The sequence below is a fragment of the Bufo bufo genome, chromosome 3 (genome assembly GCF_905171765.1).
Source record: "Bufo bufo chromosome 3, aBufBuf1.1, whole genome shotgun sequence".
Taxonomy (NCBI): Eukaryota; Metazoa; Chordata; class Amphibia; order Anura; family Bufonidae; genus Bufo; species Bufo bufo.
This window is the reverse complement of record NC_053391.1, coordinates 193169791-193197173: the sequence shown is the minus strand read 5'-3', so window position 1 is coordinate 193197173 and position 27383 is coordinate 193169791. Positions and strand designations below refer to the sequence as shown.

General features: G+C 43.7%; 1 protein-coding gene across 3 annotated transcripts in view; it reads right to left on the bottom strand.

The window, feature by feature from the left end:
- Positions 1 to 9942: 9942 nt before the first annotated feature.
- The window catches only part of RAP1A (RAP1A, member of RAS oncogene family), a 54782-nt gene continuing 37341 nt past the window's right edge, over positions 9943 to 27383 (bottom strand). For all 3 annotated transcript variants that reach the window (XM_040423868.1, XM_040423869.1, XM_040423870.1), the window contains exons 4-9: positions 22399 to 22467; positions 20602 to 20658; positions 19767 to 19907; positions 19042 to 19185; positions 14676 to 14794; positions 9943 to 10688 (exon numbers count right to left, since the gene is read on the bottom strand). In XM_040423868.1, the coding sequence (XP_040279802.1) occupies positions 14705 to 14794; positions 19042 to 19185; positions 19767 to 19907; positions 20602 to 20658; positions 22399 to 22467 (501 nt within the window). In that variant the 3' untranslated portion in view covers positions 9943 to 10688; positions 14676 to 14704. The remainder of the gene's footprint in view (positions 10689 to 14675; positions 14795 to 19041; positions 19186 to 19766; positions 19908 to 20601; positions 20659 to 22398; positions 22468 to 27383) is intronic.

Genomic DNA, 27383 nt, shown 5'->3' with positions numbered 1-27383 from the left:
CATTTTTCCCAGTAACAAAGCAAGGGTTAACAGCCAAACAAAACTCAATATTTATGGCCCTGATTCTTTAGTTTACAGAAACACCCCATATGTGGTCGTAAACAGCTGTACGGGCAAACGGCAGGGCGCAGAAGGAAAGGAATGCCTTACGGCTTTTGGAAGGCAGATTTTGCTGGACTGGTTTTTTTGACACCATGTCCCATTTGAAGCCCCCCTGATGCACTCCTAGAGTAGAAACTCCAAAAAAAGTGGCCCCATTTTAGAAACTACGGGATAGGGTAGCAGTATTGTTGGTACTAGTTTAGGGTACATAGGATTTTTGATTGCTCTATATTACACTTTTTGTGAGGCAAGATAACAAGAAATAGCTGTTTTGGCACCGTTTTTATTTTTTGTTATTTACAACATTCATCTGACAGGTTAGATCATGTGATATTTTTATAGACCAGGTTGTCACGGATGTGGCGATACCTAATATGTATACTTTTTTTTTTTATTTATGTAAGATTTACACAATGATTTCATTTTTGAAGCAAAAAAAAAAATCATGTTTTAGTGTTTCCATAGTCCGAGAGACATAATTTTTTCAGTTTTTGGGCGATTACCTTGGGTAGGGTATGATTTTTGCGGGATGAGATGACTGTTTTATTGTCACTATTTTGGGGTGCGTGTGACTTTTTGATTGCTTACTATTACACTTTTTGTGATGTAAGGTGACAAAAAATGGTTTATTTAGCAGTTCTTATTTTCTATTTTTTACGGTGTTCATCTGAGGGGTTAGGTCATGTGATATGTTTATAGAGTCGGTCGATACAGATGCGGCGATACCCAATATGTATACTTCCCCCCCCCCTTTTTTTTACCTTTATTTGGGGAAAATGACGTTTTTGTTTATTTTTACTTGAAACTTTACATTTTTGGGGGGAAAAACTTTATTTTTTCAACTTTTTTTTTCACTTTATTTTTTGTTCCACTTTGGGACTTGAACTTTTGGGGGTCTAATCCTTTACAATGCATTCCAATACTTCTGTATTGGAATGCATTGGCTGTATGAGTAATACTGTGTGTATTACTCATACAGCTTCCGGCCTGTGAGATCCAGGGGGCTGGATCTCACAGGCTCGTCACCGGAAGGCAGCGCGATGCCTTCCATGCCATTGGGTCCCCCCTACAGCCGCATGGGGACCCGATGGCACCACCCGCCGCAACCCGCAGGTCTGATTTGAGCAGGCACCGGGTTCCGATCACCGCCCGCCGGTGATCGGAAATACACATGACGTACTGGTACGTCATGGGTCCTTAAGGGCTCGGGAAACATGCCGTACCAGTACGTCATAAGTCCTTAAGGGGTTAATGGAGCCGTGGATGAGACTTTTTGGTTATTTTTTTTATTCCATTTGTAAATCTGGCAGTAATTTATAATTTTTTTTTGTTTTACAGCGTTTACTGTGCAGGATAAATAACGTGAGATATAGTTTGGACATTTTCAGACATGGCGATGCCAATTATGTTCATTTTAAATGAGAAAAGGGAAGTGGTGCCGCTTTTGATTTGCGTTTTTTTACAAAATCTTTTTACACTAACATTATTTTTACTTTATTCTCACGATAGATGCAGTCTATGTGTGGTATGTTTTTGGCAGACAGTGTATAAGGCAGGTTCTACAATGCTTGCCTGATTTTAAATGGCCCTCAGATGGCTTCTATGCTGTCCATTTTTCTCGTATAAACTTGAATGGTCGAGCCTAGTGCAAAAACTAGACTGAAGTAGCATATGCTGCCTTCCTCTGCACAGACCGATGGGCACGAATATTTTTATCAACTATATTGGGTCAGTGTTCAGTCTGGCTGCTCTGCATTAGGACAGCAACTAAATATCACTCATCTAAGTGAGCCATAAGCCCATACTGTTCATTTCATAAGGCTGCACTACTGCTAGGTTAGCAGGTCATCGCTTTTTCTTAATTCAGAGGTTAAAAAAAAATGGCAGGCGGCGACAAGCCTCCCTAGGATTGAGGGTGACGACCAATATCTGGGTGGGACTGGCACCTCTCTCTAGAACGGCGCCTTGTATTCATTTCTATGGGACTGCTTAAAATAGCAGAGCTCTGGCTCTGCCATCTCTGTCAGCCCTCTAAATGCTTCCCATTCATTTTTATGGAACTTCTGCCACTTACATAGAAATAAATGATGAGTGGTAGCGCTTGCGCTGTCCACTCCTTCAGTTTGCAGGCTCTGTTTTAGGGTTCATGCACACGACCGTATGCCCTCCGAGACATACAGTCCGCGAGCGGGCCATATGTCCCGGAGCGGCATACATCGTGCACACAGCATCATAGGTTATGATCTTGAGTGTGGGACAATAGCCCCGCGGGGGGCGACCCGATGCTGTGCGCACAATGTATGCCACTCTGGGACATATGGCCCGCTCACAGACCATATGTCTCGAGGGCATACGGTCGTGTGCATGAGAAACTCAAAAACCAGCGTAGTTGGATATATCAAATAACTTGGGTTAAATATAGAAATAGAAAGTCCAGCAAAAGTATAACCCTAAATAGTAGATAATCTTTATTAGTATTAACAAAACAAACATATGTCCTAACATGTCCGAACATAAGCGTGTCCACCAAAAATTATAATGGGGGACGGATGACCCTGATAATAATACTAAACACTAGGCCCTGTGCCCAGGGGCGACTCCTAAAGGTGGAGACCCCCCCGTCCTCGAACCTCACTGGCAACTCCTAGTTATCCCTAAAAAAAGGGGGTGGATATAAAAAAATATTGGTGGACAGGTCAGGTTCGGACACACAAGGATAAAAAATGCACAGTGTATACACCCCTCCTGGTAAGGATACCACAAGGTACACAGTGCAAGAGACTACATAACACTGATGACACCTAGAAAAATGACACAGACTTAACCGTGTTATACCCCAACGCGTTTCCCCCACTGTGTGGGATCATCAGGGGGTAAATGAGTTAGATTGGATAGTAGTTGTAAACTAAGTCCGACGGAAGGAAGCCCAAGCTAGGACAACCACAATATACCAATAGGACATAAAAGGTGTCAGCTGACGGTCAAATAAGGATATCAAATGACAGTCAGTGATTAAAAGATTGGACCAGATGGCCTTACTGGGAGAAGTGAAGGGAGGCAAAGATGAACAGCCACAATCTAGTGGAACCTGTGGACAAGAGAAAGAAAAATTCCGATGTATATAAATACACAACAAATGCCTAAAGCCAGACACCCAAAATAATAGTGAGGGACCATCACCACAATAAGGGCCTCATTCAAGAGGGTCACTCACTGTATCCAGGGGCAATACTCTATCGATAGAGCCACGTTTTCTGACCAGCCAGGATTACCACAATAGAAGGAGTATGACCAGATAGTATGCCAGGTACCAATGTGTTTATAAAGATGATAAACTAAAACAGGTAAAAGTGGCCGGTCAGATGAGCAATATATGCATTCACTCATAAACAAAAAGCCCAAATGGATCAAGTGTGCGTACCTTTAAGGACGTGCTGGATCCTGTAGCAGCGCTTAAGTTGAAACACAGGCGATAAATCCTGCGTTCCCTAGGTATCAAAGCAAATCAATAGATGTAAAGTCCCTCAGAGACATAATGGTCATCTGTACACAGGGTCGCAAGAACGCTAAGGTTACTCACTGTGGGTGCTGTCAGGGCGCTTATCCTCCCATGTTAGATATGGTGACCTCTCCCAGGTCCAACAGTAAGCCTCAGAAGTCCACCCCCTTATATACCCGATTTCCTCCCCAGTTAATGATAATAATTAGTTGCGGCTCCACAGGTGGCGGTTGCACTATGTCAGAGAGGCATGTGCGTTCCACTGTGGAACGCACGCCGCATGAGTGACTTCTGGTATCGGAGCCCCGGAAGTGACGTCAGACATAATCGTCCCGAGCACAGCAACATATCGAGATGCTGGAACCTCGAACGGACGTGGGTTGGAGACGTCATCAGCACTGGACATGCGTTCCACAGTGGAGCGCATGCCCGGCCAGCATTCATGTAGATGATGCTTATAGCCCTTAACTCATGAAAAAAGAAACCATATTAATGTACATTAGGCAAAGATACCGCCGCTCATGGTGAAAAGGGAATATGGTATCACAAGACCTTTAATAATTATGGCAATATTCAGCCTGAGGTACAGGGAGGCATAGAAAATATCTAAAGGGGAGTGGCGCAACGGAAGGTAGATCATAGAACAAATGTAAGTTAATAGTTATAGATAGACACATTAGATATGCAAAGATAGCTAAATCGGTGAACAGATAGTGATTCACCGCTAGTGATAATGACACATGGGTGCTTCGCGCACCCGGCAAAGTTATGAGGGGCCAAACGATCAACCGAAGCCAAGGTTAGCAAGGGAAACGGGGGAGAAGGGAAGGGGATAGGGAATGGGAAAATAGGGGTGCACAGGGGATAAGCCAAGGGGCCCAACGGACAGAAACGTCACAGGAAACACGAGAATGTAAGTCTCTCATTTAACCCTAGGGGGGACTGAGACCGGAGTCGATGAATCCATTCACTCTCTTTTTGTAGAATTCTCCTGTCCCAATCCCCCCCACGGGGAGACGGATGGATCATATCAAGAACTGTGAAGCGGAGGCACCTTGGATCTCCATCGTGGACCTCATTAACATGAGTCGCAATAGGAGTTACCTCCTTATTCTTCACGTCATTAACATGTTCTAGCAGGGCCGGTACAAGGCAGGGGCCGAAGGAGCGGGTGCCCTGGGCGCTACCATTTGCGGACAGGAGGGGGGCGCAGGTAAAGTGCCAGCAGTGTACAGCTTCACTGTACCACATTAGCCAAGCGCCACTTGCTGTGCTGAGTGCGCTCCTGCACCCGCCTACACCGTCCACACCAGCCATGTCAGCGCTGCTCCTTCTCTCCCCCTATGAATTTTGTGCCGACTGCGCTCCTGGCTCGGGCTCCCTTTCCTCCTCTGCGTTTCCTCGCCCCCCCCCCATGGAGGATTCATTTGGTTGATACCACCGGCGTGCGCCGTGTGACCTCACGCGGCTCACGCCGGAGGCGAGGTGTGAGGTGAGAGATGGAGGACTCGCGCAGCCTACAGGGAGCTGTGTCGGCGCGTGAAGAACAAGCCACGAGGAGCCTGCCTTCACTAGCTGCTACTCACACACAGACTGTAAAAAGTAAGAAAATAATGTAATACAAATAACAAACTAATTTTTTTCTTAAAAACGGGGGGGGGGGGGGGCGCAGTTTGCCATCTTCGCCCTGGGCACCAAATGGCCTTGTCCCAGCCCTGTGTTCTAGTATACGCTTTCTGAGTTCTCTGATTGTCTTGCCGACATAGTCCAGAGGACAGCTGCACTGACATAAGTATACTAAGCCCTTGGATCTACAGTTGATGAACTCGCGTATCATGAAGGTCTGTCCTGTTGTTGATCCAGTAATGGATTTAGATGTATTTAAAAATCCACAGGCTTTACAACCGCCGCATCTAAAGACGCCTACCGGCCGACGGTCCAGCCATGTGCCTGCTTTAGTTAGTGCTGTAAAGTGGCTGGCCACCAGTCGGTCCTTGAGACTTTTGCCCCGTCTGAAAGAGATAGATGCACGATCGGATACTACTTCAGAGAGGTCCGGGTCCATCTTTAAGATGGCCCAGTATTTATCGAGAATCTCCCTTACTTCCTTGTTGGCCGCATCATAGTTAGACACAATCCTCAACGGTTGGGGGCTGTCTACTCGAGTTTTCGGGGTGAGTAGAGCACTGCGTTCCTTAGACCGTGCGTATTTAAACGCATCATTCAGGACTGCTTGAGGATAGCCTCTAGCGGCGAATCTGGCCTGGAGTGCCCATCGCCTCACTGTGGAAGGCTTCATTGCTAGAACAGTTTCTGCGGGCACGCAGGTACTGTCCCCGTGGAATACCCTGTTTCTGAGAGGTGGGGTGGTGGCTGCTCCAATGGAGGAGGGAATTGGTAGCTGTTGCTTTCCTAAACAGATTAGTGGACAGATGATCCCCTATTTTTGTCACCTTCACATCCAGAAATGTAATGCTAGATGGATCATATTCATATGTGAAGCGGAGTCCAATTTCATTTGTATTCAGGTCAGAGACAAAGTGTTTTAATTCCAACGAGCTTCCCTTCCAGACAACAAACACGTCGTCGATATAACGGGTCCAGAATTGGACATTGCCGGACCACCAGACATCATGGTCTGGGAAGACGTGTGTATCCTCCCACCAGCCCAGGAAGAGATTGGCGTAAGTGGGGGCACAGGGGCTCCCCATCGCGGTCCCCCTGAGCTGGTGGTAGAATTTGGAGTTGAATAAGAAGTAATTGTGCGTGAGGGTATATTCAAGGAGTCTGATGATAAATCCATTATGTGAATGATATTGAATACCTCTCGCGCACAAAAAATACTCAATGGCTTTGAGGCCAAAAGAATGTGGAATAGAGCTATATAAAGCCTCGACATCGATACTACAAAGAATACAGTCAGGGTCAAGGACAAGGGAATACGGTCGTGTGCATGAGCCCTTAGCTGCAGGTCCCTGAGGTGGGACTTGCAGCTATCAGACGTTGATGGATATACTAGCGATAACCAATGTTTGAGATGACACAACCCATTTATAACTCACTTTTATGAAACTCTTGCCACTGTATTCAGTGGCTCACCCCTCCTAAACCCTCATTACCCAGTGCCATGAAGGAGATGTCCAGGCTTATGGTGGTTGCACACGTAGGTTTCTTTTAGAGATTGCACAAAAACCTCTCTGTGACCAGATGTTACATGTTGGCCAATAGGAAAAAACAAAAAACACATACTCTGGGTATGATAAAGTAAATTTCATGAGGCGTACACTCCAGGAAATGTGTGGTCATCTTTGTGTTCAGGAACAATCATAGTATATGCTACACAGCCCTGGCGCTATAAAGGTGATAGAGCTTGCGTGAAAAACAGAATGTGTTTTTTCACTGATCATTCCTAGCAGATGTTGAGTTATTCTTCATGCGAGTGAAAAATGCATGCAATCTAGACAAAAAAAACTAAAACGACACACTGAAAGTAACTGCAGGGAAAGAAAAAGCTTGAAAGAGGCCTTAGGGTCCATTCACACGTTTTTAGTGTATTGCGGATCCGCAATACACCCGGCTGGCACCCCCAAAGAACTGCCTATCCTTGATTACAATTGCGGACAAGAATAGGACACATTTTTTTTTACAGAGCAGTGGACCGGAAGATTGGGGGCGCGCTCCAGAACTGTTTGCTGTCCGCATCCATTCCTGCCCCATAGAGTATGGATAAGTCTGCACCCGTTCCGCAGAACGGGTGCGGACACATTCACGGACGTGTGAAAGTGGTTTATCAGTGGCTGGCTGCAGCAGTCACATGTAGTGGTCATGATTTCAGCACTGCAGCCCTATAAATAAGGGGTTGAAACAGCTTATTTTGTTATTTCACACCATTACCTTCCTGTGCCTCAATTTTTGCTAATCTCTAACAAGTCCTTTAAGATAACCCATACACATAGGATTTTGATCAGCCACGTTGAGTGAGGCCGTTCACCTGGCTGATCAGGGAATTAGTTTTATTGGAGAAAAGGGGGGGGGGACCCTTACTCCCCCTTAGGCCAGTTTCACACAAGGATATATGCTCCGTGTGTCAGAGGCTGCTACCATGACATGGCTTTACAATACTGTGTGTTCCTGTCTGACCTCAACGTTACGGCCGAGGTCATGAGGCCTTATAGCTGAATTCAGCTGCTTATGCCATACACGTCTCACTTCATGACTATTCCTGGTAATCCTGGTTGGAAATATTTGATTAAGGTCTTATTCACACATCAGTGTTCTCTACAGACAACACATGGTCCTATAGATTTGGTTTACTCACATATTGGATTTTGCACTGGCCATGGGTCAATGGAAAAAAAAAACCTCTGTAATGCAGATTGAATATGGCCAATGAAGTCTATGGGTCCACCGACAACACAGATGGCATCTGTCTTCCGTCAGTGGTTTTCACACACTATCGGTAGGTGATGTTCTGGAAATAATTTTTTTTTTAGATGAGTAGTGTCTGTGGAATAAGGGTGACAAGGAGGGCAAAAAACAGACACCGACCAAACACAGATTCTTCACGGATATCCCAACAGATATACCACTGACCATCTTGTCACAGATGTCACCAGACACATGAATAAGGCCTAACTCTGTCATATTGACAATCTGTATCCATGTCAGCAGGATTAAAGGGTCACCGAGTTTAAAATTAAAAAAAAATAAAAAAAACACAAAACTTTTAGACATCAAAAGTTTTGATCGCGGTGGGGTCTGAGTGCCGAGACCTCCACAGATCCCTGAATAGAGGAGAGAGAAGTGCTCACATAGTGCACTCTCGCTGGAGAGGATGGAATCGAGATGGCCCAAAGACTTCTACTGAGCCTGTCACCTGCAGCAATGAGAGAACTCACTCTCCTAGTAATCGTGGGAGTCTCTGTGCTCGGTGCCCCACAGATTAAAAATTTTGATGTGTGTGTATGACAAGTTTTTTTGAAAACTTAGTAACCCTTTAAAGATTTTACTGCATAACATTTGCAGAGCTTTATTTACAGAACACTGGACAGCCACTTTATAGGGAATGGCCACCGAGCCTCACAACATGCTGGTCATCTCATGCAGACTGAGGACTCAGGAAAGCATGAAGGAGGTTACAGCAGCCAAATCTCCTGCAATCCGTTATCATGTATCCTGTGGTTAGAAGAGGAATCATTTTCGTGGTATAACCTTATAAAAGGAAGATCTCTAAAACCTGCTACATTCATTGGTTGTAAAGCACCGACTACCAACTGCTACGAACCTTTATTCACTGTTGAAACACATGGTATAGAAAGAGAGCCACTGGATAAAATATGATGCACTCATTAAAAGGCTATGGACGCCTTTAAAAAATAAGTTCACTTTGCAATCTTCATTTTTAGAGGTCCTGAAACTCAGGTTGCAACCTGCTCCTGGCTTCAGACTTTTATCATGTCTTAGGCCTCATGCACACGACCGTTGTTCTGGTCCGGATCCGAGACGCAGTTTTTGCAGCTCAGGTGCAGACCCATTCACTTCAATGGAACCGCAGAAGATGCGGACAGCACTCCGTGTGCTGTCCGCATCCGTTACATAGCCCCGGAAAAAGAAATATAAACATCTCCTATTCTTGTCCGTATTGCGGACAAGAATAGGCATTTCTACAATGGGCCGCCTGTTCCGTTCCGCAAATTGCGGAAGGCACGCCGGCGGCTTCTGTTTTGCGGATCCGCTATTTGTGGACTGCAAAAAACAGAACGGACATGTGCATGAGGCCTTACTCCTAGTAATACATGCTGGAACAGTGTTCCCGATGTTGCTGTCTTTCTCCTGCAAACTGTGTGTTCCCCCACATTAGGCTACTTGCACACTGGCGTTTTGGCTTTCAGTTTGTGAGATCCATCATGGCCTCTCACAAGCGGTCCAAAACGGATCAGTTCTGCCCCAAGGATTTCGAATGGAAAAGGATCCGCAAAAAACGCTAATGTGAAAGTAGCCTTAGCCTGTGTGAGCCGCAATTCTTGGATTCTTACCCCCATCTCCAAACACATCTGCCCATCCTGTTGCTGTCTACAACACTGAAGGGAGTTGTCAGAAACAGGAGCAGAGCTCTAATGGCTTCATCAGATTCTGTAGCTAGGCGAAGGATTTACACACACTCTGTAAAAGCAAAATAGTAGGAACTTTAATGAATACTAATATTTTGCATGAACAATAAAAAAAAATTTACTTAAAAAAAAAAAAAAAAAAAAAAGGTATCTGTAGTCCTAAATGCTCCTAGGCTAAAATAACAAAATGGCATCATGGGAGGGAGGAACAAAAACACGCAATCAAGAAAATGAAAATGTACTAAAATTTAATCATTCATAAAAGCTGTAATTTAATTTGTGACAGTAAAACACAAGAAGCAATATTAGAGTTGTTTTAGTATATTATATATTTCAGCTTTGAAATCCATAGAAATCAGTATCCCGGTTTTTCTATAAAAGACCCCACCATCCCTCCCCAAAAGCATTATGCACAAAATGGTTTCTTAATTATAATATAATGGCAAGATGAAAGTTATAATAAACCCAGACGTTTTAAATATAAAATGAAGTCATCGTGACCCAAAAAGGTATTAGCCCCATTGAGTTCTTTACGGGGGGGATATATATCTCTCTGTATATATTTATAAAGAAAAACTATAAATGGCTACATTTTTAGTGCTTGACACAGGCACGGCTAGGGAGGGGAGATGGAAGAGAAGTCAATATGAAAAAATCATTGAAGTCATTGAACATCTGAAATGCATTCATGCTCTCATAATCATTCAGAATCGAGTCAAGTATGTTTATTTCACATCTGCGAGTGCCGCTATTGCAAAAGGTGACACAACAAGTGTCGTATGTTCAGACAGAAACAGCTAAATCATTGCCAGGGAACCTTGTGCAAACAGTATTGGAGATCTAAAGTCTTCACGTAATACAGTATATAAAACAGAAGGAGCCTCTTCAGATATGTTAACTTAGGATTGGATATCTCTTTTTTACATTTTGGAATGCTGGCACTTTCCAACCAGGCAACAGTTCTTCATTCCTATAGTCTACAACGGGAGAGAGGAGGAAAAAAAAAAGGTAAATTTTACAATCGCTTAACAGCTACGGTTTGAATTACAAACTCCACCTCACAGCTTTTTCATATTTTATTGCATACACATACGGCCATAGTCTTGTTCTGCTCACATCACGTTGGAGGCTTCTGGTGGAGATAGACCGTGTATGTTGGGAAAATCTCCTGACAAAAGACTTCAACATCTGTCACTAATGAAATACACTGGTATGTTGCACTTAGGCTCCTATCATATAAAAAAATATCATATACTGTGCAGTACAGAGTAGTATTCTTCTGTATAAGAAAGCGCAGCAGACTCCTCTTTCTTAGGACTCATGCACACGAGTGTAAGGTCTCAGTGCCCGTGCTACGGACCGCAATATACGGGCACCAGCTGTGACCACATCATTTGCGGAGCCATTGATTGATGAATGGGATCGCGATCCGCAAGTTACAGCCAAACATAGAACATGTTCTATCTTTTTGTGGCGCAGAGGCAGGGACCCGAAAACCCACGGCAGAGCTTCGTAGTGCTTCCATGGGCTTCAGTTCCGTGACTCCGCTCCGCAAAAGATAGGTGAAGTCCTATCTTCAGTCATATCTTGCGGATTGTGGACCTATTCAAGTCTATGAGTTCGCATCTGCAAACGGAGTGTACACAGCCGGTGCCCATATAATGCGGACAGCTATGGTCCATGCACTGAGACCTTACACTCGTGTGCATAAGCCCTAAGAAAGAATAGTCTGCTGCGCTCTCTTATACAGGAGAATATTACTCTGTACTGCACAGTATATGATTTTATTTTTTTTATATCATAGGAGGCTATGTGCAACATACCAGTGTATTTCATTACAGTGGCATGGTTTACAGTCCGCAATATGGTCACTGAGCCAGTATGGATGTGTGCAGGAGCCTTTTTACAGTAAAATGAAAAAAAAAAAAAAAAAAAACCTGACCTACAGGCCCAGCAGTCGCCAAATGGACACTCTTAGCATCTCTTGGGTCTATAGGACTGTACTGATGTTTAGTATATGTAGTAAAGGTTTTCCCTAGATATATGTTGAAAATACACTGCAAACGGACTGTCAGCATAGCCTAAGGTCCTAGTACATGGTCTGATGATGGGAAACAAAAATGTTTGTTCCTGATCATTGCCCATGTAAAACATCTGCTGATCACCCAACAAACCAGCAAATGCTTGTATGTTGGTTGATTGCGTCTTTTATGTAGACATTACAATCGTTTGATGGCAGCACATTGCCCCATGTGGTCAAGGTGCACAACCTCCCGGCATCTTCACTTCACAAAAACGGTTACATAAAAGGCATTTGAAATCTCAAACACTGTTTTGATGGCCTATCCATAGGCCACTCCAGAGAACCCAAATGATCAGCACAATGAAAAATGTGGAAATACACAACAGATTTATGTTCTATGAACCTACCAGGGTGAGCTGACCACGTAATTTGTATGGGGTCCTCCTGACTACACCTTGATGGCAGATGTTGAGTCAGAGAAGGCGCAGGTATGTTGAATCTCAGTTCAGTTGACGGCTATTTCATGAGCAAACCTAGTTTAAAGGGAACCTGTCATCACCTTTATGCTGTCTATACTAACGGCAGCATAAAGTAGAGACAGGTGAGCTGATTTCAGCTATAAAAAGTGAATGGTTGCCGAGAACCAACATCACAATCATTGCAGACTGGGCCTGGAAAAGAGTCCCGGCCACCTGAGAAGAGTCCTGGTTATTCAGGAATTCCTGCTCTACCTGCTGATGACTGACTGTCTTCTACTAGTTTTCTCCCTTTGTCTCTAGGAGAGAACTGACAATCATCAGCAGATGGACGACGAGAGCAGGAGATTAGGAATAACCAGGACTCTTCTCAGGTAGATTTGACTCTTTTCAAGGCCTGGGCTACAATGATTATGATGCTGGTTCTCAGCAACCACTTACTATTAGCTCATGAGTGACACACCGCTGACATCAGCATTTCTGTTACTAATTTATGCTGCCCTCAGTGAGGTCAGCATAAAGTTGATGACAGGTTCCCTTTAAAGGGGTTTCCCAGTTTCTAGATATTGATCACCTATCCTCATGATCACCCCCACCGATCAGTTGCTTTTGGTAGCTGGACAAAACACTGAATGGAGCTGGAAGCAGAAGGTTTCATCCACCATCTAGTGGCTGTACCAGCTTACTGCATCTCAGCTCCAAAAACAGTGCCTCCAGAGTTAGTGGCTGCTGTAAACAGCTGATCGGTGGGGGTCCCGGGTGTTGGCCTCCCACTGATCTCATATTGATAACGATCCTAAGAATTGGTCATCAATATCTTGAAACAGGAAACCACCACTAATGGCCAGCAGAATGTTGCACAAGCATGCTAGACATACCTTTATGTCATTTGTCTTACTAGATATTTGATACAAAAAGCACTTTTAATCCTCTGTAAAACGGCTCCCAAGTGCCCAGCGCTCCTCCCCTCTTCGCCTACTTCCGTGAGATTTGCTGATGAATCGCCCTGTGCTTTGCTTTGTGGGGAGAGGAGTAGAAAGCCTGCTGAAGCATATGTGAGGAGCACACAGCAGGGAAGGGGTGCATTATTGTGACTTCAATGAGGACGGGCAGAAGGAGCATAGAGCAGGAAAGGGTGGCACTTTTAAAAGCAAAGCCTGCCCCGCTGGACACTTGCGAGCAGTTTTACAGAGGATTAAAAGTGCTTTTTTGCTGGAAATTCGCTAATCATAAATTAAATCACATAAAGGTATGTCTAGCATGCTTGTGCAACGTTCTGCTAACCATTAGTGATAGATGAGTGAAAACTAAGTGACAGACTCCCTTTAAAGAGGAGCTGTCACCACAAAATGCAATGCAATCTGAAAGCAACATGTTAGAGCAGGAGGAGCTAAGCAGATTGATACATTTTTGGGGAATTTATTTTTTATTTTTTTTAAACCTGTAATTTATACATTTATATAGCTTCGCTTTTTTCACCTCCTGTGAAGATCAGTACAGTGAGGAGGTTACCTCACTATACACACAATGCAAGCAATCACTGATAACACCTCCTGCCTCTACTGATAAGTCTTCGCAGGAGGAGAAAAAGCAGAGATCTAAAAGTATACATTACAGGTTTTACTGAATCTTTTACCCAAAAAATATATATCAGTCCACTCAAGTCCTGTTCTACAGCATGGTGAATTCAGATTTAACACTATAGCGAATTCTCAAGTCATAGAAATAAAGGGGTTTTCCAGGTGTTTATATATTGATGACCCATCCTCAGGACAGGTAGTCAATCTGGTAGGTGGGGGTCTGACACCTCTACCGATTAGCTATTTGCATTGTATAGTGCTTGTACTTGGTATTGCAGCTCATTCCCATTCACTGGAATGGGACTGCTCTGCGCCTAGGACATGTGACGTCCAACGCAGTGTCTCTTCAAACAGCTGATAGGTGGGGGCTCCAGAAGTCAGAGCCAAATGATCATATATTGATGTCGTCAATGTTAAACACCAGGAAAACCCCTTTAAGAGCAGTGTCAGTGTACAAAGGTGGGAAGAAGGGATACAAAGAAGCTCGTAACAAGCTCTGCCTCTGATGCCACCAGCTATCCCATCAATGTTCTGCACTGATGAGGAACAATCACCCTGAAGCACCTGTCTGCAGATGAGATGCTGGCTTATTATCCAAGTCATGTCTCAAGTTAAAGTGTGGAATATTGACTTATAGGATAGCTGCCTTACATCTCGTAGTATTAGAGGCAGAGCTTGTTAGGAGCTCATCCCTTTCTTCCCAGAATTCCAGAGGAGCGTGCATGGCCTATAAGTCTCCTCATGCCGATTAAGGTGCTCTCTGCAAGGAGAGATAGTACTCCCCAAGTACAAGTGTGGCAGGGAAAAGGGAATACTCTGGAGGCAGCAGTTAGTTTTGGCAGTTTCATAAATGGAAAGTTCTTTAACACCCATTCTACAGCTCACCTGGCTCAGACCTGCTGCTTGCCACATGTCTAAAGCAGCAGACAAGTTGATTTCTTTTTAGGTTTCTTCTTTTCCACTGGTGTTTTCCTATTTATCTGTCTGACCAAGTCATAAAAGATCTGAAACCAAAGAAGATATTGCGATGAAGAATCAATGAGGACTACACAATCAGGAACTCCAAGCATATAATACACAAAAAACAGCAATTTCTTTACAGGTAGGTTCACACAACATTTGATTAGAAATTTTTTGGTGCCAATCTCCTTTTTGCAGGAAAAAAAAAAAAGAAGAAAAAAAATCCAATTACCAATGGCCTGGTGCTCCCGTGATGGTGCTGTCTGGTCCCCCTGCTACTCAGCTAGTTTCGAACAGTCCCATAGAGCTGAATGGCACAGCAGTGCAGATGAATGTGTGCCACGCTATTCAAACAGGGGAACATCGGGTCCCCATTCTCGTAATATTTTGCCCCTTGAAGGGGATGTGTGTCTGATCAGCAGGGTCCAACTAGTCGGGCCCCTGCCGATCAGACACATATCCCCTTTAAGGGGCAAAAAATTACCCTAAACTGTAGTATATATTGCCAATGTGAAGCTCCTCCATTGCCTATGAAATTTAAAGTAGCAAATATCACAATACACCAAAAAAAAAAAAAAAATTATATATAGGCCTCATGCACAAGATCGTATTTTTGGTCCAATCTGCATTCGTTGCAGTTTCTATGGGGGCCAAAAAATTTGGAGGTCACAAGGATGTCAGTGTTTTGTCTGCATCCACGCAGCCGTTACAGAACATGTCCTATTTTTATGAATTTTGCAGACAAAAAAAAAAGGCATTTCTTTATTATCCATATTTTGCATACAGTCGTGTGCATGAGGCCTTAGAGGTTTAGTATCGATATGAACCCACTCTTTGTGATGTTGCATAGAACAGCCTAAATGTAAAACAAGAAAAAGGAATACCGAAGACAAAAAAAAAAACGACGGTAAGTTAAAAAGTCACAAATCTACAACTAACTACAATGGTTCACCTTTTCCCGCAATCAGATTTGCTTCCACCCATGGAAACTCCCAAGTGTTTATTTGCCGAGTGCAGCCGCAGGTCAGTTTTCCCCCGAAGCAAACATTACAATGAATCCAAGAAGAAATGAAAAGCGCCAGCCTACACCGTAATCCGTCCAAAAGAAGAAATCGTAGCTATTTGTAGCTGGGAACATGTATGTTTATTCCCAACAGCCCTTATATGCCTTCGTACCCCATCAAGATAAAAATCCGAGGCAAGACTTTTAACCCTTTCACTGCCAGGGGTGTTTGAACATTTTGCAACTCTTGTAGCCTGGACATATTTGAAGTTTTGACATGTACAAATAAAACAAATCATACTAACCCACCACAAATTTACTGAAAGTGTACACACGGCAAAATATAAAAAATGTCACTCTGCAATTTATATACAAAGACACCGTGTCAAATTGTAATTTTTATTTTTTTATTAAAATTGCATAAAAGTTGATATTAGTGGGTAAAAGACATATAACATGTCTAAAGTTTTATGCAAATCTGGTTTTCAGCTGGAAATGTAAAAAAAAGACCTATAATACAGGGATTAGAGTCCTTGAAAAGTAAGGCCTCTTTCACACGAACGATACGGATTGGCTTCGGATGCGTTCAGTGAAACTCGCACCATTTTGCAAGCAAATTCAGTCAGTTTTGTCTGCGATTGCATTCAGTTTTTTCCGCGCGGGTTCAATGCGTTTTTCACACACGTGATAAAAAAAACTGAAGGTTTACAAACATCTCCTAGCAACCATCAGTGAAAAAACGTATTGCATCAGCACCTGCTTGCAGACACAATGCATTTTTCACATAAGCTCCATTCACTTCTATGGAGCCAGGGCCAGTTTTTCATGCAACACAGAACTGATGCGTGACAAAAGACACTCATGTACACAGACCCATTGAAATTAATGGGTCGGGATTCAGTGCGGGTGCTATGCGTTCATGTAAAAGAGGCCTAAGTGAACCCCTGAAAGCACACAACCTGATGATTGTAGCTGTCTTGACTGTTGATAACCATGTCCACCTCTTCATGTAACTGATGCATTTTTTTTAAAATAACTCATGTTTGTCACAATGTGCAAAGAAAACTCCAAGCAGAGGTTTACACTTAAAAACAATGTAAGAATACTACATCGAGGTGTGCGAAGCTAGTCTATATTACATATGCATACATCAACAAGAACTTGTGCTCCTAAAAACAATGAAACAAAGGCCATGCAATATTTGGAAGTTATCTACAAACAAGTTAAAAAATGTATACACCAGCAGTGTAAGCGCAAGGCTCCGATCGGTGACCAGGACGCTACTGAAGCTCTGGCTGCCATGGTAAGCTCCCTGCTGCTGTGTGTACTATGCACAGGGCAGCAGGGAGAGTGTGAGGTCCTATTCACCCTAATAGAGCTCTATTAGGGTGAATAAGACAAGGGTTTTAGCCCCTAAGGGGGTTAAATAGATAGTAAATAAAAAGTATTTAAAAAAAAAAAAAAAAAAAAACATACCCCAAAAATACAAAAAGTTTAAAATCACCCCTTTTCCCAATTTTACATATAAAATTTAAGAAACAATAAAAAAAATAAACATATTACATACCGCTACACCCAAAAAAAGTGTCAACTATTAAAATATTAAAAAATATTTCCTCTGCAAATGTAAAGTTATGCACATGGGAAGGAATAATGCAAGTCACCCATACATACTAAATGGTAAAACACTCGGTAACACTGACATGGAAAAGGATCTAGAAATTTTAATAAACAGCAAACTAAGCTGCAAAAACCAGTGTCAGGCAGCTGCTGCCAAGGCCAACAAGATAATGGGTTGCATCAAAAGGGGCATAGATGCCAATGATAAGAACATAGTCCTACCACTTTACAAATCATTAGTCAGACCACACATGGAGTACTGTGTACAGTTCTGGGCTCCTGTGAACAAGGCAGACATAGCAGAGCTAGAGAGGGTTCAGAGGAGGGCAACTAATGTAATAACTGGAATGGGGCAACTACAGTACCCTGAAAGATTATCAAAATTAGGGTTATTCACTTTAGAAAAAAAGACGACTGAGGGGAGATCTAATTACTATGTATAAATATATCAGGGGTCAGTACAGAGATCTCTCCCATCATCTATTTATCCCCAGGACTGTGACTGTGACGAGGGGACATCCTCTGCGTCTGGAGGAAAGGAGGTTTGTACACAAACATAGAAAAGGATTCTTTATGGTAAGAGCAGTGAGACTATGGAACTTTCTGCCTGAGGAGGTGGTGATGGTGAGTACAATAAAGGAATTCAAGAGGGGCCTGGATGTATTTCTGGAGTGTAATAATATTACAGGCTATAGCTACTATAGAGGGGTCATTGATCCAGGGAGTTATTCTGATCGCCTGATTGGAGTCGGGAAGGAATTCTTTATTCCCCTAAAGTGGGGAAAATTGGCTTCTACCTCACAGGGTTTTTTTTTTTGCCTTCCTCTGGATCAACTTGCAGGATAACAGGCCGATCTGGATGGACAAATGTCTTTTTTCGGCCTTATGTACTATGTTACTAACCGTGCGATTTACCATTTTTAGTCATCTTGTCACCCCAAAAAATAGGATAGAACTGTTAGATTATGGGCCGGACGTTCCATAAAATGCCGAATGCATGCAGCTTTTTTCACGTGGTATTGAATGGAATCTTTATCGCAATACTTTTTTATGGTATCAAAATCATGACAACCCTAGCGTGGTACATGTGTTACTACAGACATTATGTGCTATATGTGGTCCTTTTAGAACAGGAGAGGAATTGAATGCATGAACATGCCCATATGTCATGCCATAGACTTCAAATACTTGCTGGCAAAACTAGCAATGTCATCCGACTAGGGCTGCAGCTATCGACTATTTTTGTAATAGAGTATTCTATCGATTAATCAAGTACTCCAATTTAAAAAAAATATATATTATTTTTTTTAATAAAGAAAATCACCCTCCGCCCGTGCCATCAGGCTATTTTAATTTGGAGGTACTGACGTCAGCTGTCTGAGAAGGCAGCAGCGCTCCTGTGAGCGCCACAGCCTTCTGCCAGCTTATCAAGCATAAAGTGTCTGTGCCTGGTATCGCGCAAATGCCTTCACAAACAGCTGACCTGTGGGGGACCTGAGTGCCATACGCCCCCACCGATCAGATACGGATTATCTACTCGGAGGATAGGTCATCAGTTAAGAAGTGCCAGAAACCCCTTTAAAAGACCAATCTGTGCTTTTATTGGCTTACTGGAAAACACTAAATAATATATTAGAATTTATACGGAGAAACTAAAGGGTCACTCACCTCATTTACGTTGATTTTAGACTTTGCAGAAGATTCTAAAAAGGCACAGTTATTCCACTGTCTGGCTAGATTTTGTCCCTGCTCTTTGCCAACTACCCGTTCATCTTCCAAATCACATTTATTGCCAACTAATATCATGGGAACCTGTAATGGAAGGGAAAAAACAAACCGGTGAGAAATAAATGGGCACACAGCACACCTATAATCAAAAGGTGGTCTTCTCCTCTGCATGTGAATGGGGTCTTAGAAAATGTAACTGTCCTGTGGGACACCTTAGGCACGCGGCTGTACCCATTATACGGTCAGCAAAAGGCAGATACCGACCGTTTGGGCCCCATTGTATAAATACCAGACAACATAGGACATGTTCCTGTAATTTGTGACCTGGCCGCACAGATGTGGACAGTACATGGATGACATCGGTGTTCTGTCCAACTACCCCCTTACCCCCCCAAATTAGAAATTAATTTGTCCACATGCAATCCGGCAAAAAAAAAAGAGTGGATCGGACGTGGACTGAAAATACAGTCGTGTGCATGAGGCCTTAGGATAAACTCTCCCCCATGCTCTCTTTTCCACAACCATAAAAATACAGATATGAAAAAATAAAGTGAAAGCAGCATCTAAACCAGCGCAGCTAAATACATTGTGCTCAGTGAAGGCCGACAGAGGATAAAAGTTCGGATAACACGCACATTACTTATTTAAAGCTATTTCAGACTTACGTCTTCTGTGTCTTTAACTCGCAAAATCTGCTCCCTTAAGTCTTGTAGGTCATTAAACGTAGATTGTGCTGTGATAGAGTATACTAGTGCAAATCCCTGACCGTTCTTCATATACAAGTCTCTCATAGCTGTGAATTGTTCCTAAAATAATTAAAAAACAGAATGAATAAATCATGAAAAATATGCAATATGCTAAATAATGTCATGTGAAAAGGCCATAACTACTAGAGCATAAAACATCTTGAGCTTCATATAGTCCACTGGGAGTTATGCAGCTTACGTGTTAGGCTAAGTTCACATCTGCACTCGCCTTTCCGTTATAAGAGCAGAAAAACGGAAAGGACGGATTTGTCACATAACTGAGTCGAACTGAGCCTACGGACCCCGTGGAAATATAATGGGATCCATTAGATTTCCATTCAGGGGATTGATTTTGTAGCGGAGACAACAGTCCTATAACAGAGCAGAAGAATGGAAAGGTGAGCGCAGATGTGAACAAGCCCTTACGGCTTACATTTCTGGACTGCAGCGGGCAATGGTGGCTAAGGGCAAGTTCACATGCATCAAACTTGCTATAGAAATTTCTGTGACTGAAGTTCTGCACATATGTGAACAGGGTTGTTCCTGCAGCACATACAAAACAGTTGTAGAAAGATGAACTAGACTAAAATGATGTCAAATGTGAACTATCACATGTAGAGAGCAAAAACCAGGAGAGCAAAAAATCATAACTAACGAAGGTAAAGCAGTTCTGCATCATTGTGAGACTATTGAGCGGATTCAATTATAAAAAAGAACTAGAGAAATAAAAGGCACAGACTGCCAAGTGACTTACAGTTCCAGCTGTATCGAGAATTTCAAGCATACATTGTTGTCCTTCTACCTCCACTTGCTAAGAAGAAATACCATAAGAAACCATGAATATTATTGATGTACATACACACAGATAAGTATTAGATTACAATATTATACACACTGCAAAATATTGTGTAGATTCTATTTATGCTGCAAAAAAAAAAAAAGAAAAAAGCTCTGACCTAACAAGGCATGGACCCCAGGAGACCTCTGAAGGGGTCCTTTGGTATCTGGCATCAACACAATAGCGATAGGGGGCATAAGTTATCCCCTATCCACAGGATAGTGATACCGCTGGACCCACCAATCACGAGAACGGGTACAGCGCTCGGCTATCTCTGGCGCTCCCACAGAAATATATGAAGCGGTGCCGCACTTTTCCAACCAGCCACTCTGTCCATTTCAGGGGGGCTCCACACGGCACGTGGCCCCCATTCTTGTGATCGGTGGGGGTCCCAGCGGTAGGACCCCCACAAATCTGTTATTCCCGATCCTGTAGATAGGGGACAACTTGTTATAACCAGAACACCTCGAGGTGTGGTCTCCAGGGATTGTTTTTCTAGCACACGTCACAGATGCTCGATAGAATAGAGATCTGGGGGATTTGAAGGCCAGTGTGCACCAGCTGGCCTTCTTCCCATAGAGCATCCTGGTGCCATCTCTTCCTTTAGTAAGAGACACGACCACCCTTGACAGTGCACATGACGTAAAAGAAAACGCTATTTATCCGACCAGGCCTCCTTTGTTCACTGCTCCAAGATCCACATGCCCACAACAAGCGTTTTTGGTGGAGGACAGGGGTCAGCACTTGTGGATATGTGGCTACACAATCCAATATACAGCAAGCTGTGAGGTACTGTGTTCTGACACATTTCATTTAATGCTGGCTATGATACAGTTCTCCAAGATTGTCCCGCACCAGCCTCTGGCCTGTAAAGATGATGTCACATTCATCATTCATGTGACCGCTACAGACAATCAATGGTCTCAGCAGTCATGAACGTAGGAACCGAACATGACCACCGCAGCCAGGGAATGGCTGCAGCATTCAGTGGGGATCAGAGTGGCAGGACATTTAAATCATGAGTAAGGTTTTTTTCACTTTTTAAATTTTACACAGCCCACGACAGCTATATGATTGGGAACGTGTGAATGCTCCTTCGACAATCTGCCCGTCTAAAGGTGCAGCAGATCTCTTGCTACCCCATATATCCAAACCATTGATAGATGCCACTGAGATAACGTTACCCACTGATGGCACCTTCTTACCTATCCGTCTAAGTCTCTGTGTGTGTATATTATATTGATACATCCTTATTATGCTTATGCCCCCAAAAAGCAGCACTATTGGGTGAAAAGGGGCTTTGGGCGTTGTTTAGCGGGGGTAATTGTACCCAGTAGTTTAACGCTGATTAGGGCATCATACTGACAACTCCTAGTGACATGTTCTCTTCACATACACGTTGAATCTAAGGGTCCGCAAAACACCGACACCAGCCATGTGCATTCCACATTTTGAGGACCGCACATGGACGGCCCTGTGATAGAAATGCCTATTGTTGTCTGTGGCTGCGAACAAGAATAGGACATGCTCTATGTTTTTTGCGGGGCTGCAGAACGGAACTACAGATGCAGACAGCGTGCTGTCAGCATCTTTTGCGGCCCCATTGAAATGAATGGGTCCGCACCTGTTCCGCAAAATTGCAAAACGGATGTGGACCCATTAATACGGACGTGTGAATGGACCCCAAGCGGAATTATTCTTTATGACATTTACCTTTCTGTAGGAATCTTCTATGGTAGGGTCATACTTTTCCACAAAAATTCCTTGAACAAACTGCACCGTCTACAAAGAGTAAAAAAAAAAACAAATAAAAAAAAGATCAAACAATTACACAACAGTTCACCGGCACGAGAGGAATATAAATCCACAGTTACATTCTACATATTCACCTGTCTTGTTGAGGCCGTAGGACTTTTACAAGATGCGGTACAGATCTTTGCATAATGTCGGATTTAGATATTGGAAGCTTTAGGCTCCATTCACACGTCCGCAAAATGGGTCTGCATCCTTTCCGCAATTTTGCGGAAAGTGTGCGGACCCATTCATTCTCTATGGGGACGGAATGGATGCGGACAGCACACAGTGTGCTGTCTGCAGCCGCAATTGCGGAGCGCCCCCTCGATTTTGGGTACGCAGCTCCGCAAAAAGATAGAGCATGTCCTATTCTTGTCCGCAGCTTGCGGACAAGAATAGTCATTTCTATGGGGGTGACGGTCTGGTGTGTTGCGGACCCGCAATTTGCGGGTCCGCAACACACCACGGACGTGTGAATGTAGCCTTATTGTATATATTACCTACTTGATTCTTAAGCTTCAGCACAGCGTCTCAGCGCCACTCCTCAGGTAGCAGACACATCACGCTTTAAACCTTCCCTTTCATATACTGACATAATTCATAATTTAGCCTCTCCTCGTACAGATGCTCATAACTCTTCACTTGATTTGTGTGTGTAAAATATAATAAATATAATATATATATATATATATATATATATATATATATATATATATATATATATATATATATATATATATTTCGACCGATTATCGGTTTGGCCGATATTATCGGCCGATATTGAGTATTTTGAACGTTATCGGTATCGGCATCTATTTTGCCGATATTCCGATAACATATTGGGAACACAGAACGCGCTGCTCTCAGCGCTCTCCGTGTTCCCTCCGCAGCACAGGGGAGAAGGAAGCAGTGTCTCTCTCCCCCTGTGCTGCTGCTGCCGCCAATGAGAGGAGAGAACATAAGAGGAGGGGAGGGGCTGTGGCCAGCACTCCACCAATGAAGATAAGCCTTTCATTAATTCATATACAGGAGGCGGGAGCTGGCTGCAGAATCACATAGCCGGCTCCCGACCTCTGAGCGGTAGCTGCGATCTGCGGCAGTTAACTCCTCAGGTGCCGCGGATCGCAGCTACCGCTCATAGAGGTCGGGAGCCGGCTATGTGATTCTGCAGCCAGCTCCCGCCTCCTGTATATGAATGATTGAGAGACTTATCTTCATTGGTGGCGCAGTGCGCCCCCCACCCCCATCCCAATAGTAAAAACATTGGTGGCGCAGTGCGCCCCCCCACCCAGTATTACTCATTGGTGGCAGTGGCCACAGGGTCCCCTCTCCCCTGCTCCTCCGATCGGAGCCCCAGCTGTGTAAGCCTGGGGCTCCGATCGGTTACCATGGCAGCCAGGACGCTATTGAAGCCCTGGCTGCCATGTTCAGCTCCATGCTGCTGTGTGCACAAAGCACAGAGCAGCAGGGACAGTGTGAGCTCCTATTCACCCTGATAGAGATTTATCAGGGGGAATAGGACAAGGGTTCTAGTCCCTAAGGGGGCTAAAAGTTAGTAAAAAAAAAAACCACAAAAATATTAAAGTATAAATGAAAAAGATTTTAAAAAAAATAAAATGAATACACATTAACAAAAAAAAAATACACATTAACAATAAGCAGATTTGTGTAGGAAATTTTTTTTTTCTCAGAAACGAAAATTCCCAGAATATCTGTATAAATTATCGGCTATCGGCCTGAAAGTTCACAAATTATCGGTATCGGCCCTAAAAAATCAATATCGGTCGATCCCTAATATTTATATATATATATATATATATATATATATATATATATATATATATATATATATATATATATATATTTATTTATTTATTTATTAGGGGTGCACCGAAATTCCGGCGGCCGAAAATATCGGCCGAAAATGGCCCTAATCCATTTCGGCCGATATTGGTACATACCGGCAGAAAATATGGGGTTTGGGATTTGTGGGATTTGTCACCCGCGCCGGGCGGGCGGTTTACTTTAAGTCACTGCATCTTTATTTTACCTTACAATCGTGACGCTCCAGTAACAACTCTGCAGGCAGAGCGGAGGGCGGCGTAACGTCACTTACTCACGTGACGCGCCTGCTCCGCCTCCTTCATTCATAAAGTGGGCGGAGCAGGTGCGTCACGTGAGTAAGTGACGTTACGCCGACCTCCGCTCTGCCTGCAGAGTTGTTACTGGAGCGTCACGATTGTAAGGTAAAATAAAGATGCAGTGAGTGATTAGTCTGCTGTGAGCAGCAGGGCCGGGGCTGTTATGGGTAGGGGGATCGGTCTATGGCACTGCTATGGGGAGGGGGGATCTGTGCACTGTTATGGGGAAAGGGATCTGTGCACTGTTATGCCCATAACAGTGCACATATCCCCCCCTCCATAACAGCACCACCCACAGATGAATTTCATTCATGAAAAAGAATTATTAATAAAATCATTAAAAAAAAGTATTTTAAAAGTATTTGGGCAAAAAGGCAGTTTCGGTTTTCGGTCAAGGGCATCCTGAATTTTCGGTTTCGGACCAGAATTTTCATTTCGGTGCACATATATATATATATATATACATACATATACACACACATATACATACATATACACACACACACAGCTCAAAAAATAAATAAAGGGAACACTTAAACAACACAATGTAACTCCAAGTCAATCACACTTCTGTGAAATCAAACTGTCCACTTAGGAAGCAACACTGAGTGACAATCAATTTCACATGCTGTTGTGCAAATAGGATAGACAACAGGTGGAAATTATAGGCAATTAGCAAGACACCCCCAATAAAGGAGTGGTTCTGCAGGTGGTGACCACAGACCACTTTTCAGTTCCTATGCTTCCTGGCTGATGTTTTGGTCACTTTTGAATGCTGGCGGTGCTTTCACTCTAGTAGTAGCATGAGACGGAGTCTACAACCCACACAAGTGGCTCAGGTAGTCCAGCTTATCTAGGATAGCACATCAATGCGAGCTGTGGCAAGAAGGTTTGCTGTGTATGTCAGCGTAGTGTCCAGAGCAGGCATCCTCAAACTGCGGCCCTCCAGTTGTTGTAAAACTACAACTCCCACAATGCCCTGCTTTAGGCTGATACCTGTAGGCTGTTCGGGCATGCTGGGAGTTGTAGTTTTGCAACATCTGGAGGGCCGCAGTTTGAGGATGCCTGGTCCAGAGCATGGAGGTGCTACCAGGAGACGTGGAGGAGGCCGTAGGAGGGCAACAACCCAGCAGCAGGACCGCTACCTCCGCCTTTGTGCAAGGAGGAACAGAAGGAGCACTGCCAGAGCCCTGCAAAATGTCCTCCAGCAGGCCACAAATGTGCATGTGTCTGCTCAAACGGTCAGAAACAGACTCCATGAGGGTGATATGAGGGCCCGACGTCCACAGGTGGGGGTTGTGCTTACAGCCCAACACCGTGCAGGACGTTTGGCACTTGCCAGAGAACACCAAGATTGGCAAATTCGCCACTGGCGCCCTGTGCTCTTCACAGATGAAAGCAGGTTCACACTGAGCACGTGACAGACGTGACAGTCTTGAGACGCCGTGGAGAACGTTCTGCTGCCTGCAACATCCTCCAGCATGACCGGTTTGGCATTGGGTCAGTAATGGTGTGGGGTGGCATTTCTTTGGAGGGCCGCACAGCCCTCCATATGCTCGCCAGAGGTAGCCTGACTGCCATTAGGTACCGAGATGAGATCCTCAGACCCCTTGTGAGACCATATGCTGGTGCGGTTGGCCCTGGGTTCCTCCTAATGCAAGACAATGCTAGACCTCATGTGGCTGGAGTGTGTCAGCAGTTCCTGCAAGACGAAGGCATTGATGCTATGGACTGGCCCGCCCGTTCGCCAGACCTGAATCCAATTGAGCACATCTGGGACATCATGTCTCGCTCTATCCACCAACATCACGTTGCACCACAGACTGTCCAGGAGTTGGCAAATGCTTTAGTCCAGGTCTGGGAGGAGATCCCTCAGGAGACCGTCTGCCACCTCATCAGGAGCATGCACAGGCGTTGTAGGGAGGTCATACAGGCACGTGGAGGCCACACACACTACTGAGCCTCATTTTGACTTGTTTTAAGGACATTACATCAAAGTTGGATCAGCCTGTAGTGTGTTTTTCCACTTTAATTTTGAGTGTGACTCCAAATCCAGACCTCCATGGGTTAAAAAAATTTGATCTCCATTTTTTATTCTTTTATTTTTGTGTGATTTTGTTGTCAGCACATTCAACTATGTAAAGAACAAAGTATTTCAGAAGAATATTTAATTAATTCAGATCTAGGATGTGTTATTTTTGTGTTCCCTTTATTTTTTTGAGCAGTAATATATATATACACACACACATACATACATATACACACACACCTCACAAAAAGTTAGGGATATTTTTCTTGTGGGTGAAATTTTTCGGGTGAACCTAAAATGCACTAACTTTCTCAGGTGAACTTAATGTGACCTTCTCTAAACTTCTGAATGCACATGTCCAACTGTTCAATGTTTTAGCACTTTTTGCACAACTTGTTGTTCTCTAACAATGAGCTTAACGACAAAATTCACAACAGGTTTTTGATCCATGAATCGCCCAATAAATTTCCTGGTTCAATTACAATTGGTAATTAAACTGTCCTCCTCATCATGCTGTTCACATTTTGAAATCATGAGACCAAAACACTTAACAACTGATCAACAGTACCTCACCATTGCAAGGCTTCAAGCAGAATGTTCTCAGACACGAGTGTCATCAGTAGGTTGCAACAGAGATACAAAGAGACTGGAAGAGTGACAGAAAGGCATAGAAGTGGACATCCATTGGCCACATCCCACACTGATAACCGCTTCATTGTGAACAATGCCCTGCA